At 35.2% G+C, this 17,825-nt stretch overlaps 1 protein-coding gene across 1 annotated transcript in view; it reads right to left on the bottom strand.

Annotated features, from left to right (window-relative positions):
- The window catches only part of Upf1 (Upf1 RNA helicase), a 230,831-nt gene that overhangs the window by 155,193 nt on the left and 57,813 nt on the right, over positions 1-17,825 (bottom strand). Inside the window, exons 5-6 of the mRNA XM_090414072.1 lie at positions 15,858-15,996; positions 8,764-8,837 (exon numbers count right to left, since the gene is read on the bottom strand). Coding sequence (XP_090270198.1) covers positions 8,764-8,837; positions 15,858-15,996 — 213 coding nt within the window. The remainder of the gene's footprint in view (positions 1-8,763; positions 8,838-15,857; positions 15,997-17,825) is intronic.

Genomic DNA, 17,825 nt, shown 5'->3' with positions numbered 1-17,825 from the left:
TGGCACCTTGTCATATGCCTTTTCCAAATCGACAAAACTTAAATACAGATCTTTGTTATATTCCCATGCTTTCTCGACTATTTGTCGTAAAGTGAAGATCTGATCCTGACAGCCTCTATTTGGCCTGAATCCAGCTTGTTCTTCACCAAGCTTTTCTTCCACAATTCTTCTCAACCGTTTCTCAAGTATACTTGCATAGATCTTGCCAGGAACACTCAGTAGGGAAATACCTCTGTAATTCTCACATTCAGTTTTATTTCCCTTTTTATATATGGGTACTATGAGAGCTCTACTCCAATCATTGGGAATTCGTCCCTCTGTCCAGGCTTTCTGAACTATGCAGTGCAGCCACTGTAAGACTCTTATACCACCATACTTCAGCATTTCTGGTCGAATATCATCTACTCCTTTCCACATTTCAATCCTTGGATGGCTTTTTCTACTTCAAGTATGGATATGTATTCCTGACTGCATGCCTGGTCAGTGTTTTTTACCACTGTGCTGTGATCACTGCTTGTTTCATTTAGCAGTTTTTCAAAGTAATTACTCCATACTTCAAGGATATATTTTCCTTCCGTTTTCATGTCACCTTCATCATCTCTAAATCCTTTTACAGCACTCTTTCCTCCATTCCTAAGCTTCTTCAACAACCTCCAGAATATTTTACCACCTTCTTGATATTTATTTTCTATATTCTTACCAAAGTCCTCCCATGACTTTTGTTTAGCTAGTTTTACACAGTGTTTAGCATTCTTGCATTTGTCTCTGTATTCTGTAAGAGTAAAAGCTGACTTATTTGCCAGGAACTTTTGATATGCTTTCTTCTTTTCCTTCACTGCCTCTTTAACTTCCTGTGTCCACCAGGGAGTTCTGATTTTTCTATCCTTGCAGACAACCTCGCCACATGCCTCTCTGGCTGAATCAATCAGGGTTTTCTTCAAGGCTTGCCACTGAATCTCCAAGGTTTGGTTCCTGTTCTCAAACTCTTTCATTTTTTCTTCAATAATCTTTGTGTATTTTAGTCTACAGTTCACATCTGAGAGCTGCTCAACTTTTATTCGCTTTAAAACTTTCTTACATGTGCTTCTTTTCAATATGAAATTCAATTTTATCCTGCTCAAGACTAAACAGTGATCACTTCCAATTTCAAATCCTCTGTACACTCTGGTGTCCTGCACCAGGGAGAAAACATCACTATCAACAATAACATAGTCAATGAGACTTTTCTTATTCCTTGCCTCTTCTCTCCATGTGAATTTGTGCACATTTTTATGTTGGAACATGGTGTTAGTAATAACCAGTCCATGTCCTGAGCAGAAATCCAACAGATATTTGCCATTATTATTAGCTTTGCTCTTTTCTCCAAATTTTCCCGAAATATTTTTGTATGTCTCACAATCATTTCCTACTCTGCTATTTAAATCCCCAACAAGGACCAACTTTTCCTTTTTTATTGTGTCAGTTGCTTTCTCTAAAGCATCAAAAAATTCCTCCACTTCTACCTTAGTAGACCCTTCTGTGGGGCCATAGGCACAAATAAGTCTCATTGTCCAGTTCCCCATTCTCATATTTGGCCACATTACTCTACTTGAGACTGACTGCCATTCAAGAAGATTAGCCTCGTATTTTGTGTTGAATACTATGGCTACTCCTTCTTTTCCTTGATTGTCATTGTCTGAATATAACATTTTGTATTTATTGCTCAGAAAGATCTCGCCAGTTTTTGTCTTTTTTGTTTGAGTCGCCCGTATTATGTCGATCTGGTACTTATCTAATTCCTCAGCTAGCTCCATTTCTTTGCCATTCAGGCTTCTTATGTTGATATTACCAATCTTTAACTCTGGTGACGTTGAGTTGGGGTGTGTTTTCAGATTTGTTCCAGTAGCTGACTTTTCGCTGTTCACCCTGGTTCCCTGGCGAAAACAACGGGGGCCTTGTTTAACCAGGCCACGCCACAGCCAGCATGAAATTTTGTCATGTTGTACCATCATTTTTTATTTTGGTTTAACCAATAAGAATACAATTTGGTTGGCTAAATCCCAAATGGCCAAAAGCTGTCTTGAATAAATAATATGAAGCTGTGATCTGATGATCAAAGGATCTTTTACCTATTCTGTGGAAAGGGCCTTTGCAACCCTACCACTTTTGTCTGCAGTGACTTCATTTCAAAATCCAAATAATCAGAGCAGCGTTCAAGGCTTAGGTAGAGGGTTTCTGTTTGAGAAGTATATTACAGTCTTAATACAGATCCATGTTACTGGAAATGAGGAATATAAAAGACATGGCATTAACCACAGAGGTGGACTGTACACATGCATGAGTACTCTTGACATTGTGGAGAGAGATGGAGAGGTACAAAATTGAAATCTGGGAATTATAGAGACCAGCTGAAATAGAAGTTATTTCAGAAGGCAAGACGGTGAGCTAGTTCTTTATTTGGGGATGGACTCAGAACATCTTGAGGTAGTTGTGATATTGAGGAAAGATCCCTTCTTGGTATTAAGCCCATAAATGACAGAACACTACAAGGCTTATCCTAAAAAGGTGTCATTTGTGGTGGTTTATGCATGAAGAGACTGAGGAGTTCTATGAACACCTAGAGGCTGTTCTATGAAAACCAAGTCTTTTACAATGAAGAGAACTGTTCTTTCTATTTTAGAAGACCTTCAATGAAAAAGTGGGAAAAAGTATGAGAGATTCAAGCAGCATGGCAGATTTGGTCTGGGAGAAGGCAATGTCTGTGGCAAAAGGCTGCTGGAATTTGCACATGCTAAGATATTATATATTACTAATACCAGATCCAATACTTGGAAATCAAATGCTGATATGTTCAAGGCACTAAACTGACTACATCCTGACACTCTCAATGGTGAAGATAATCACCTTGGATGTGCACATTTATTATGGATCACAATGTGACAGAGTCAGTAACAGGCAAAATAAGACTCCAAAAAATTCTAAGTCAATCCCATTAAACTAAGCTGTATGTCATAGTAATTAATCCCTAGACAGGACATTTCATAGAAGCTGAGTGCTCTTTTGGAGAATGATGAGGAGAATAGCCATGAAATGCTCTGGGAACGTGAAGTTTCTTGCTTACATCATAATCTTCACAACTTCCCAGAGCATTTCAGGGCTATTCTCCTCATCATTTTCCAAAAGAGCACTCAGCTTCTATGTAGCTTTCCAGTCCACTCAGAAAACAAAGAGACCTATGGATTTCAGAATCAACATGGGATCTGATCAAAAGGAGGAGTCTGGAACTGAAGAATATAAGAGATTACATACAAACATGTATAACTGAGAGGAGACCTCCACATAGCCTTTAAAGGAATGCGGAGAACCGACCAGGGCTTCTGACCTAATGTCCAATCCTCACCTTCTCGTGGTGCACCCTGTTGGGTATCTACTTGGATACTGAACGGACGAGGATGGGCTGGCAATTTGGGATTTAGCCGACAAAATTGTATTCTTATTGGTTAAACCAAAATATAGAATGATGGTACAACATGACAAAATCTCATGCCGGCTGGGGCATCGCCCGGTTAAACAAGGCCCCCGTTGTTTTCGCCAGGGAACCAGAGCGAACAGCAAAAAGTCAGCTACTGGAACAAATCTGAAAACGAACCCCAACTCAACATCACCAGAGTTAAAGATCGGTACTATCAACGTAAGAAGCCTGAATGGCAAAGAAATGGAGCTAGCTGAGGAATTAGATAAGTACCAGATCGACATAATAGGGGTGACTGAAACAAAAAAGACCAAAACTGGTGAGATCTTTCTGAGCAATAAATACAAAATGTTATAAGCAGGCAATGACAATCAAGGAAAAGAAGGAGTAGCCATAGTATTCAACACAAAATACGAGGCTAATCTTCTTGAATGGCAGTCAGTCCTAAGTAGAGTAATGTGGGCAAATATGATAATGGGGAACTGGACAATGAGACTTATTTGTACCTATGGTCCCACAGAAGGTTCTACTAAGGTAGAAGTGGAGGAATTTTTTGAGGCTTTAGAAAAAGCAACTGACACAATGAAAAAGGAAAAGTTGGTCCTTGTTGGGGATCTAAATAGTAGAGTAGGAAATGATTGTGAGACATACAAAAATATTTTGGGAAAATTTGGAGAAAAGAGCAAAGCTAATAATAATGGCAAATATCTGTTGGATTTCTGCTCAGGACATGGACTGGTTATTACTAACACCATGTTCCAACATAAAAATGTGCACAAATTCACATGGGCTAGGAATAAGAAAAGTCTCATTGACTATGTTATTGTTGATAGTGATGTTTTCTCCCTGGTGCAGGACACCAGAGTGTACAGAGGATTTGAAATTGGAAGTGATCACTATTTAGTCTTGAGCAGGATAAAATTGAATTTCATATTGAAAAGAATAACATGTAAGAAAGTTTTAAAGCGAATAAAAGTTGAGCAGCTCTCAGATGTGAACTGTAGACTAAAATACAGAAATATTATTGAAAAGAAAATGAAAGAGTTTGAGAACAGGAATCAAACCTTGGAGATTCAGTGGCAAACTCTGAAGGAAACATTGATTGATTCTGCCAGAGAGGCATGTGGTGAGGTTGTGTGCAAGGATAAAAAAATCAGAACTCCCTGGTGGACACAGGAAGTTAAAGAGGCAGTGAAGGAAAAGAAGAAAGCATATCAAAAGTTCCTGGCAAATAAGTCAGCTTTTACTCTTACAGAATACAGAGACGAATGTAAGAAAGCTAAACAGTGTGTAAAACTAGCTAAACAAAAGTCATGGGAGGACTTTGTCAAGAATATAGAAAATAAATATCAAGAAGGTGGCAAAATATTCTGGAGGTTGTTGAAGAAGCTTAGAAATGGAGGAAAGAGTGCTGTAAAAGGAATTAGAGATGATAAAGGTGAAATGAAAACATCAGAAAAAGATATCCTTGAAGTATGGAGTAATTACTTTGAAAAACTGCTAAATGAAACAAGCAGTGATGACAGCACAGTGATAAAAAACACTGACCAGGCATGCAGTCAGGAATACATATCCATACTTGAAGTAGAAAAAGCCATCAAAGGCTTGAAATGTGGAAAGGCAGCAGGAGTAGATGATATTCGACCAGAAATGCTGAAGTATGGTGGTATAAGAGTCTTACAGTGGCTGCACTGCATAGTTCAGAAAGCCTGGACAGAGGGACGAATTCCCAATGATTGGAGTAGAGCTCTCATAGTACCCATATATAAAAAGGGAAATAAAACTGAATGTGAGAATTACAGAGGTATTTCCCTACTGAGTGTTCCTGGCAAGATCTATGCAAGTATACTTGAGAAACGGTTGAGAAGAATTGTGGAAGAAAAGCTTGGTGAAGAACAAGCTGGATTCAGGCCAAATAGAGGCTGTCAGGATCAGATCTTCACTTTACGACAAATAGTCGAGAAAGCATGGGAATATAACAAAGATCTGTATTTAAGTTTTGTCGATTTGGAAAAGGCATATGACAAGGTGCCAAGAGAGAAGCTATTCAATACGCTACCGTTACATGGTGTCAATGGGGCATTATATCAAGCAATACTTAGTCTTTATTTGAGTTGTAAGTGAATAGTTAGAATTGAAGGTAGTACAGTAAGATGGTTTAATGTTAAATTTGGTGTGAGACAAGGATGTACATTATCCCCTTTGTTATTCATTATCTATATGGATCACATTATGAAGGAATGTGGTATTAAACCTGATATCAAAATTTCAGATGTTAATGTCAGCTCTTTGCTTTATGCAGATGATGTTATACTTCTAAATAAATCCATTACAAGTCTGCAAGATTCTCTGACTAAATTGAATAGCTGTTGTAATAGATATGGTATGAAGGTCAGCAATAAAAAGACAAAGACAATGAAAATAGGCAGAATCATTGAAAATGTCAACTGTGTTGTGAATGGAGAACCTGTGGAACAAGTAAAACATTTCAGCTACTTAGGCACAATTTTTACTGAAGATGGTAAACTAAATATAGAAATAGACAACAGAATCAGCAAAGCTGGTATGGTGGGAAGTCAATTGAATAAATTCATATGGAATAAGAAAGAAATTAGTCGGAACACTAAATTAGCTGTATAGAAGACTGTGTTCAAACCAATTTTAACTTATGGATCTGAGAGCTACGTCAGAAGTAAAACACTTGACCAAAGACTAGAGACCGCAGATATGAGAGTCCTGAGAAAGATTAGAGGTGTGAACAGATGGCATCAATGGCAATATCATATTAAAAATGAGGATATTAGGAAAGAACTTGACATTATCAGCATCCAGGTATGCGTTAGCAGAGCTAATCTCAGATGGTATGGTCACTTAAATAGAATGGCAGAGGAAAGATTAGCAAAACAAGTGTTCTCTGCCAGGTTGGCAGGAAAACGACCCAGAGGAAGACCAAGATATAGGTGGATTGATACGGTACAAAGTGCCTTAGATGATAGAAATATAAGATCTGATAATGTCGGAGTCTTGACAAGTAACAGACTGATTTGGAGGAAAATTGTAGATAGGAAGTTAGTAATGATGTAATTTTTTCATGTAGTACTGTCATATCCTGTACACCCCTTGAGGGTACATGGCAGGAATTTGATGATGATGATGATGACATACAGATGTCAGAAAATGCTTAAGACAGGAAAATGACAACTTTTATGCTGGAAAGAGTACTACTGTGAGTAAGAGGATGAGGAATATTTGGAGACCTCCCCTTCCCAGGGTAATCTAGAGCTGGATCTACCTCCAAGGCATGAGGTTCCTTGACTGCTCTTTCCAAGGAAAAAGCAGTCAAGGAACTTGACAATAAGGCAGCAAGCATAGATGAAGGTCACAGGGATGGAGGAGTAAATGTCTTATAGACTGATTATAAGGATATAGGAGACAGGAGTACGGCCTAGAGAGTGAAAGAAGTTGGTATTCATGTAGAGCACAGGAAGAGATATGAGGAACCAAGAACTATTAATTCTATTAGAGTGAGGCCAAAGCAGAAGCTGAGGAACAAACATTTCAGAAAAGGCAAGGGCATCAGATCGGTTGTTCCTTTGTCATAGGCAGACCACTGAGAAATATGGACTTCCTTTAGTAATGTGTTACATCGGCTACTAAAAGCTTTTAATTGCATATAAAACCAGACAAGATGAAAACAGGAATTAGGATAGGTGGCAAAGGGATCAGCAACCTGCTGATGATACAGTACTCCTCTGTAATGAGAAAAAACTAGGACGAATCATGACAAAGTTAATGAGATCAGCAAGAACAGAAGACTGAATCTTAGAAAGACAAAAAATTTATGGTTCTTCATAAATATTTTGTCTTTTTGAGACAAGAAAGGCACTGAGAAATAAGGATACATTAATGGAGAAATAACTGAGGAAGCTGCCAAATATGAGTACCTCAGATTCATTATCGATGTGAAGAATTGCTGTTCAGAAGTTATCAAAAGAATGGCTAGAACATTAGTCAGAAAATTATCTAAAGTCCGGAAGAACATCACTATAGGAACAAAGATGAAAATTCTGTATGCAGCCAGTTTTTCAGCAGCTACTAAAATGTGAAACTTAGAATATCCACTTTTGAGATGTGGCATTACAAGACTGTCAAAGCACATACTCAAAAGTGAACAAATGGATAGGTCCTAGAAAGGATTGGCATAACTTTAAGATCCCTTAACAGCTAAAACTTCTAATGTACAGAAATACTGGGAGAAGGACTTGTCAAAATAGTAATAGTTCATGAAAAAATGATAAGTGATAGATCCTCAGTGAGGTGGACAGAATATGTGCCTGAAGTCTACAATAGAACCACTTGGCAAGAAGCTGTGTTGCATATCACTGAAGTGTGAATTGACCTTATGACCCTGTGCTGATGGAGCACAAAGTGAGCAAATCATTCTGCACACTTGTTATGTGGTTTTATTTTTATTTTTAATTTATATTTTACTTTTTTGCTTTCTAAGAAAATTTTCATTAAGTCTGTATTGATCGTTAAGATCAGTTTACATTTTCTTTAACATAGTAATAAATCTTAAGTAATAAAACAAAGTAATAATATTTTGTTGGCGATCACTAGGTGCAGTCCTTTTCTCGTAAAATTTAGGATTCATTTATTTTTATTCACAGGAATAAACAGACTTTTGTCCACCATATGTATTGCTGAAAGGCTCGAAAACATACACTCCCATAGATACCATGCTGAACATATGCAAGCAAAATAAAGCAGGTGTATTGTATCACTAATTATAATAAAAAGACAGTCAGTATATCATACATAAAGACAGAGTAATGAAAATACCTTGCCGACACTATACTGCACGGATTCAAGCAAAGCATGGTAGAAGTCTTATTGTAGTACTAAACACATGATCTAATACAACTTATTTCAAATTTGCAGTGACATAAAATGTGGTCACAGCTGTTCATAATGCCACCACTGCATGCAGAAACCAACTGATACAAGTAAAAGAAATTTCAAAACCAAACAATGATTTATAATTGAAATGAAACAGAATTATATTTGAGATAATATTATTTAAGAGAGTTCACAAATACTAATTTTACAAATAAAACTACCAAAAAATTGAAATTAATCATTCCATGTGTGTGTATATATACATATATGTCAAAAATTTTGTAAAAAGTGCCTTATGTAGAAAGAACCTAACAGACAGCTCAGTGTAATTTGTTAAACAATCATGCATATTTGTGAAAATAATGTTAGCCATCAGTAATAAATAGGTTATACAACACTTATTTCAAATTTACCTTAAAAGAACTTGTTGTGGTTCTTCATCAACACCAGGCTTTTCAAGATCCTCAAAAGATGCATCAACATTATCCTAAAAAATAAATAAAATGATGATGACTTTCACATTCTTTTAAAAACGATCCAAGTATGTTAAGTGTAGTCAACCCTGCTTACAGAAAATTCTTAGTAACCAAATGAATAGCTCATCATGGCAGATTTCCTGGTAACTTTCTTTTAGAATAGCCACCATGAGAATTTGGCATGGACCAAGTTCACAAATAAAGGTGTGTGCGTACTGAAGAGTTGAGTGCACTATTTAATATAAATTGAATGTATTTTCAAATATATGAAATTTGTAAATGAATAACTGTTTAATGAGTTATGTAGTTTTAAAAAAAGACAAGATTTAACAAATATTTTCTTTTTAAACTCATAACACTAATGTGTTGTTGATTCTTTAGGTTCTTCTACCTCTGTATGTGTACATGGGGGATAAAAAGGAGGGAGGAACATTTACCACCAAGGCTCGGTGTTCATGCTATTAAGGACTTTAAAGGAAAAGATCAGAAGAGGCATGCAGAGATTTGTTTATTGGTATAATTCTGAAGAACCGGTGGAAAAGAATGAAATAAAGGAACATCTGGATGGGTGTGAGAGAGCATGCATGGAAGGTTCAACTACTGTTTGAGAAGTATGCAAGTCTTCTGCATTTGGTCCATCAAAGTCTGATTGGATTTGTTTATTTTTTAGACAGATGTTGTAGACCAGTGCTTTTCAACCGACGTGCTGCGAAAAACTTAACCGCAAAGCCCTGATTATGGAGAGACAGTACCGGAGGGATATCTGCAGTGGTTCCCTTTTCACTTTATTGCTCTTTTCTAGCTATGCACGTGTGAAGGCGACCTCCAAGAATGTCACAGGCATCATTCCTCCCATTACTCTCCCCCCCCCTCACATTTTGCATCAACGACTCAAATCATTACCCTGCTTCAGTTCCAACTCATCTGTTGTGAGAGTATCAGTCAAGTGTTTCAAGAGCGTATCATTTTTGTAAGAACTGCATTCACGTGGATGTTCAGTGTTGCTAAGTGGTCTGTGTACGGGAATGTCTTATTGCATCTTTTTCAGAATTTGTGTTTTAACAAATGTGATAGTTTGTGGAACATAAGTCGAATTGTTATTATTTGCTGACAGAGATGCTTTTTTCCTGTGTCAATCTATAATATTTATTTTAGCTGAAGCTATAATGATCATACAAGAAAGAAGTACCTTCATATGATAAAATAAACACTGGCGAGTCATTTTTTTTCTTATAGTTAACATTTTTTTGTAATGTATTTTCTTTGGAATCAAAAGGTACCTGAGAAATTTTTTGGACAATGGACGCTGACATGAGTTACAAAATGATTAATGTGCAATTTGTATAGCTTAAGCTTGGTAAATGTAGACTTTCTGTCATTAATAGGCATTTTCCTAACATAGTTTTGCATCTTCTGGTATTTTGGATGCCCTAGTTACAATGCCTATTTGATATCCTCGATTATAATGTAGTATTTTTAGTTTTATGTGTTTTATATCTTTCTATTCAATGGCTTGTTTATTTGCATATATTTTAATGCTATTAAATTTAATTTTTCAGTTACCCACAATAATGGACAAATATTTAAAAAAATCAGAAAATCCACCAAATTCGCGAGCCCAAGAAAGTGAACTAAAGAAAAAGTTTAAGGTCAACATAGTCATAGCCTATATAAAGAGGATTATCTGAAATTTGGTTTTGTGTGCTCCCATAATTCTTCTGTGCCGCAATGTCTCATATGCCTGGAAAAGTTGTCAAATGAAGCGATGGTGCCAAGTAAGCTACATCGAGATCTTTCTACCAAGCATCCTTCGTACATAGATAAGGATTTTAACTATTTTAAACGTCTGCGAACTCAAATTCAAATGCAAAGTTCTTTCACGAAATCAGCCACAACGGTATCTAATGGAGCTCCAGAAGCAAGTTATAAAGTCGCGAGATTGATAGCTAAAGCCAAGACGCCTCACACAATTGCCGAATCACTCATTTTACCAGCTTGTGTGGAAATTGTCAAAACTATGCTTGGAATCGATGAAGTAAAAGAAATTGAAAAAGTACCACTTTTAAATAATATGATCAGCAGGTGCATTGAAGACATGTCAGTTAGCATAGAAGGAACACTAATCCAGAAAATTTGTGAAGTTAAGAAATTTTCTTTACAGGTTGATGAATCAACAGATGTTAGCAACTGCTGTCAGATAATTGCACTTGTTCGAATTCCTAATGAGAAAGGGTTGAAAGAGCATTATTATTCTGCAAAGAACTTCAAAAACAAATAACTGGGAAGGAAATCTTTAAAGTGATCAGTGAATACTTTGATACAAACAAAATTTCATGGAAAAATTGCTCAAGTTTATGTACTGATGGCGCAGCTGCAATGACAGGAAGGGTCAGAGGCTTGGCGTCCGAAGTTCGGTCTGAAAACTCTGATGTTCAAATAATACATTGCTTTATTCATAAAGAAGATCTCATGTCAAATAGTTTACCTCTAGAATTCAAGTCCACACTTAATGACATAAAAATGGTGAATTTGATCAAAAGAAGACCACTTCAATCGCATCTTTTTTCAATTTTATGTGATGAAATGAGATCAGAGCATCAATTTTGTTGTTCCATACTGAAGTTCGTTGGCTGTTGAGAGGGAGAGTTCTGTCCAGAGTTCATGAGTTGAAATAAGAATTAAAAGTATTTTTTGAGGGTAACTCTCAGTATTCAGCTAAGTTGGAAGACAATTACTGGTTGCAAAAAATAGCCTACTTAGCTGACATATTTGAATACCTAAATGAACTTAATCGAAAAATGCAAGGACCGCTTGAGAATATATTAACTTGCACTGACAAAATTAATGGATTCAAAAACAAAATTCAACTTTGGAAAGATGTAGTGAAAAATGGTTCCCTTGAAATGTTTAGTCGGATCAACACCTATGCATGCTTGAGAGAAAGCTTCATCACTACTTTGAATTAACGGAGACAAAGAAATTCGATTGGGTTCGAAATCTATTTGCATCTTCATTAGATCACATGGCATTCGATTTATCAGTGAAAGAAAAGGAGGAGTTATTAGATTTAAAAAGTGATTGTACCATTGAAGTTCAGTTTAAGGATGTTCCATTATCTCAATTCTGGGTAACTGCAAAAAAAAAAAAAAAGGAGTTTCCATCCATTGGTGAAAAAGCTATAAACATTCTTTTTCCATTTACTACACCATACATGTGTGAACAAAGTTTCTCTTCTCTGTTCACTATCAAGAATTTAAAGAGATCACCACTGAAGAGCCTTGATCATGAATTGCGTGTAACTCTTTCGACCATAGACCCAGATATAAAAAAGTTGTGTTCACAGAAACAGCCCAAGTATCTCACTGAAATAAGAAGGAAATATACGTATTAACTGTGGCAAAAGAATATTGTAAATATTTATATTAATACTTAAAATGTTTATTTTGTCATTAAATTATTATTATTAGCACATTTATACCTAGTCAGTAATTCTTTTGTGTATAATTAATTTTACTTTTGTATTTTCACATCATAAGTTTATAAAAATAAGTTTCTAAAAATTTAATCACAGTTTCACTCAGTCAAATCTGACAATTTAGTTCATAGATGCGATATAAAAACTATGTCAAATATCAATCACTGAGGATGCATGGATTAGGTATTTTCATTCCATTTGTTTCGTGCTTATGACTGCATAAGAATTATCTGAAATGAATGTCTAGCTGGAATGTTTATGTATTATAATGCAAAAATATTTGAAAGAAAGATTTTATTAACTGAATCTCTGTATGAAATAGAAGAAATTAATCACATTAATAGAAAAATGTTCCTTCATAGTGCGTCGTGAAATTATTTATGCTTATGACGTGTGCCGTGACGTGAAAAAGGTTGGGAAGTACTGTTGTAGACAATAGTGTAGGATGAGTGCAAAGATGTACTAAATTTTTATCTTGGACTACTTTGATCGGGAGAACAAAAACAATTGGAGTATGGAAAGAAAGAGAGTAAAATAACTGTCTTTGACCATAGTGTAGTAGTAACAGATGGTACTTAATTCCTCTTCTTTAAATTACCCAAGCAATTAGCTAAATCTTTATTCCCACCCAAATTTCTTTATTTTACTTTATTCCCCGCAAAAAAAAAAAATTAATGGCCATACTTTATAGTTTTAAGCAGTACTGATATCATGATTAGTTTCAATATCAGTTCTTTATTCACCAATATTACTTCTCTGACCCTTTAACATTACTTGAAAACTTTTTTCTCCCTGACATTACTGATCTCTTCAGTTTTGTCATCCAAACCAGTTACTTCAATGTTGAAGCGCATTATACGCAGAGCAGCTTGCAATGATTTATCTACCCACTCCACTATATGTAACATTTTGGAAAATATGCCTTTGAAACTGTCATTAAATGTCTATCTGGAAAAGACAAATCAATGACATATTCTCCATTTGGCCACATCAAGACACATTACTCATTCCTTCTACATCTCAACAGCCAGCACCCGAGAATCAAGTTGTCTATAGAAAAAAAAATAAATAAAATTATTTTCTACACACTTTAATCATATCTTACTAAGGTTACACTTCTCAGTGTGTAGGAGCCTGCCCAAAGAGAGGTAAATTTGAAGTATGGAATAATATGGATCTAGAATTTCCATAAATTTGAGGATTTATTTAAGAAGTGCAGTGATGTAGTCTGTTAACAGCAACTGGTCATCCATGCTAAATTACACAAACATCTTTATTAGACATTTATTGAAATTTTGTAGCTGTTTATTCTAAACACTACAAGAAATCTAATACATATTAATCAGACACTGCTACAATCATGTGCATGGATCTAAAAGAACAATGTGCTTGGTATAATCATCCTTTTCCCCTCCAAAAACAATATGATACTATAAAAGATCTTAACAGAGCTGAACTTATTTTTATCCACTGCATCTTCTTAACTAATGGCTAATGCCAATAAAATTAACAAAATACACGTTACTCTCTCCTTCCCATATCCCTCTCACCATATAAATTAATACTATTCCCCAAATCTTGGCACACATCAGAAAAAATAGGACTTTAAATATATCACTACAGTGCTTTCAAATGCTATATGAAGATGGCAAACAGTGATTCCCTTCCCTCTCAGGTCTTCCAAGTAGAAATAAGTTTCCTTGTTTTTGCAACTTGTCACATTACAAAGAAACAAGATCTGACGATTAACACTATTCCCCAAATCTTGGCACACATCAGAAAAAATAGGACTTTAAATATATCACTACAGTGCTTTCAAATGCTATATGAAGATGGCAAACAGTGATTCCCTTCCCTCTCAGGTCTTCCAAGTAGAAATAAGTTTCCTTGTTTTTGCAACTTGTCACATTACAAAGAAATAAGATCTGACGATGTCTTGAAGAACATAAGAAATATACTCACTGTCACAGTTAAGGTTAATCAGGTCTAGCAGACCATGCCTTGGATATCCTGCAATGAATCTAAAAACTACTATTAACTTAAAAAAAAAAGTAGAAAATGCAAACATGAAACTTTTCTTTGGAACCAGCAGCAGACCTAAAAAACAAAATGAAATGTAATAAATATCTTGGGAAGTTTGCAAATCTTCCCAATGTATAAGAAAATATTTCTTAGACCTCCAACAGTCAAGGCTTCATACGTTCTTTCTTGTGGTTGATATAGCCACAAGAAAGAACGTATGAAGATATAAGAACATAAGTTACCTTCATAGCTGTTGCAGCAGAACACTCTTGGTACATCGGAATCTCTCAATTAAAGCCATGATGATACTACTGCTTGGGGCATGCTTACAGAAACAACGAATGAACTAGTCATAAACATGACATAGGCTTGGACCATTTGCTCTACCAACTCCATAATAAACAACAATAAATGTCTTTTCTTCCATCAACACCATCATGGCTGCTAAATGTAATGGTAAACACTACCTGTGATCTTCAATTAATGTGCATGCAGTCTAATGGCATATCTCATAACGCATTTATTGAAGGGGGTGTCGAAGCTCAGTACTTTTTTTTACACCATACATAATAGAATTAACTATCTATTATAAGCAATATCAAGTTTATAAGAAGCCAAGCTAACTGGCTATTCCATACCATGAAGCTTAAAATGAAAAGGAAAGATGGATTTGCGTGTGTGCATGTATGCACAGGATCATTATAAAGTCCTTGTGTAGTTTTTAATTTCCATAATTCAGCTCTATACATGATAATTGGATTTTTTTTTTCTATGGGAACACGTTAAGACTATTGTTTACTTGACAAAACGTCACTCTTTATTTGTTCACTTACCCTTTTATAAACAGCAAGGACTTCATAATGAGCCTGTGTGTGTGTGTGTGTGTGTGTGTGTGTGTGTGTGTGTGTGTGTGTGTGTGTGTGTATGCATACACACATTTTGCTTTTGTTTAATACTTTTGATTAAAAAGTTAGTTATTAAAACAAAAGAATAATAAATATCTGTTATTTAGTGTCAAACACAAACACTAGTTGCTTCCTTAGCTATAAAATGACAGTAAGAAAGAGTGCACAACTTCAGGCCCTTTATCTTGAAATAAAATATCTCTTTCCTGTAAGACAGGAAATAACATTAACTGCATATTTAATTTATTTGTTTAATTTTGAAATTCTGTAATTACAGCATTTCAAATTTGTAATCTGAAATAAGAATATTTCGCATTTCAAATTTGTAATTTGAAATAAGTTGTAATAATAAGAATTATCAGTCTTTTCATAGCGTTTTTAATAAGAAAATAAAAAGGAGTAATACTTCTTTAAACAGTCATTTTCACTACATTTAGCTTCTATTTAGTCACTATGCAAACTTCAAATCAAGGGAATAGTTTTTCAAGTGAATTTTCCTCATAATACCTGATGTTATGGGCATTTTCCTGGGACTGTTCAGAAATTTGCAGAGCAATAATTTGATTCAAATGCATTTATTATAGTCAATTTGACAAATAAAATATTTCAAAAGTCAATATTTATTTTACCTTCCAGAGCTCCTCAAGTTTGTTTATTTGCTGGGCTGTCACTTGACGTGCTCTCAGCTGCTCTTGCTCTTGTGGTACTTTCACTAACCAAGCTAAGAAACTTCGGTCACTGATAAGAGGTTTCCACTGGTCTGGATCCCTATATTGAAGTAACAAAACAGATAATTTTAAAATATGGATTCTTGATAAGTTGTTCTTTTCTCTTGCATTACTTATATAAAGAAAGAGCATCATGAAAGAAAATACAGTGGAACCTTGGTTGTCAAACGAATCTGTTCTGCAACAAAAAACGTCCCGGTTTCTGAACAGAATTTCGTTCCCGAACAGGCAAACGGCAATCACGTGCTGAGCTGTAAGGCGGTAAAGCGTCAGTTATGCGGCAGCCTTCGTTCAGTGCAGACACCTGGTCGAATTTGCAGTGAGTTTTCTCGATTTCCTTTGTGTTTTGTTGTTGTTTTTTCATAAATTTTTATTAATTAAGCCAGCATTGGACCGCAGAAGAATAGTGGTAGCAGCAAAGCGAAAAGAAAAGTTGTTAGAACCAAGATAGAGGTGAAAAAAGAAATCATATCCAAACATGCAAATGGCTTTTGTGCCTTGAATCTTTGCTATGTAGTTCGGTATGGCGAAATCAACAATATGTACAATACTCAAAAATAAATAAAATAAAAATGTTTTTATGGAAGGGGACTCACCTCCTTCCACTTACGCCATCAATTCTCCTCCGTATGTATAGTTAAAGTGAAATTAAAGTTTTGTTTTTATTTTATCTATTTATTGTGTTTATTCTTTTTATGTAAGATTTTATGCATTTTCATTATGTTTGTATACGAACTTATGCATGAAGTACTGTTGTAAAGGTTTAAATAAACAATCATCTGTGGTTCGGGAGCGGATTAATCCATTTTACATTAATTCTTATGGGAAAATGGTTTCAGTTTTTGAACAATTCGGTTTCTGAAGAGCATTCGGGAATGAATTAAGTTCGACAACTGAGGTTCCACTGTAACACAATATTCTTTCCTCACATTACTATGTCAGGAAGGGAATATTGTGTGAAATGAAATATCAACATCAAGAAAGCATTAACAGAATCAACAGAGGAAGCACAACTCAAGCATTGGAAAAGTCGTGAAAAGAAATATTACTGTTATTTTTTAGGACTTTCCAAATGCTGAAAGTTTAAGCTAACCATATCAGTCCTTAAAATGACTATGAAATGCTAAGTTATGCTAGTACATTACTAACAGATGATTAACTGATCGATTATAACTTTATGGGTAATTATGCCTATAACATACTCTTAGGTTTCTCATTACTAGCAGAAAATAAGAATTTTTTTCCTTTCTCCTTCAGAACGATGATGCATTAGGACCCATATTCTCCAATCGTGTCATTCTGAAATCTTACAGACCCAACTGTCATCTCTTTCAGCACAATTCAAGATGGCACCAGAATGCTTTTTTATTTTTGTTCTTGTTAATGCTGCCTTTAACAAGGCAGACCCTTTCACATGTTTTTCTTTATATGGGCAGTACCTTCAATAACTGTATTCCCCACTGATGGTGTTAATCATTTCTGTTTTTATAATTTTCATTTCTAGACCAGTTTTGGCATTGTTTATGCATGGGTTTTCAATTTTTCTACTTGTGTTCTTTTTTTTTTTTTTTTTTTTTTTCAATCATGATTGTAGTGTACCCCAGTGCATGAAACCATTACAAATTATTATGTTTATGAATTATGAACACAGTATGTCTATGTTCAATAGTAAAGAAGACTGAGATTAGTATATGCACCCATCATGGGCTGTCTGCCTTTGTGGAAGACCACAGCTACTGTCAGGTGACATGTTAGTAACACAGGTACCATATGGAAAATTTTTAAAATTCAAAATTTTTTCTTCCATAGCTCTTTTATAATAATTTGAATAAGTCCAAATTAATACAGTCAGGTTGTGCAATGTATAGC

This window comes from Typopeltis vanoorti, chromosome 24, assembly GCF_054136105.1.
Source record: "Typopeltis vanoorti isolate ZY-2024b chromosome 24, IOZ_Tvanoo_1.0, whole genome shotgun sequence".
Lineage (NCBI taxonomy): Eukaryota > Metazoa > Arthropoda > Arachnida > Uropygi > Thelyphonidae > Typopeltis > Typopeltis vanoorti.
The sequence above is the reverse complement of the archived record's forward strand: the minus strand, read 5'-3'. Positions and strand labels throughout refer to the sequence as shown.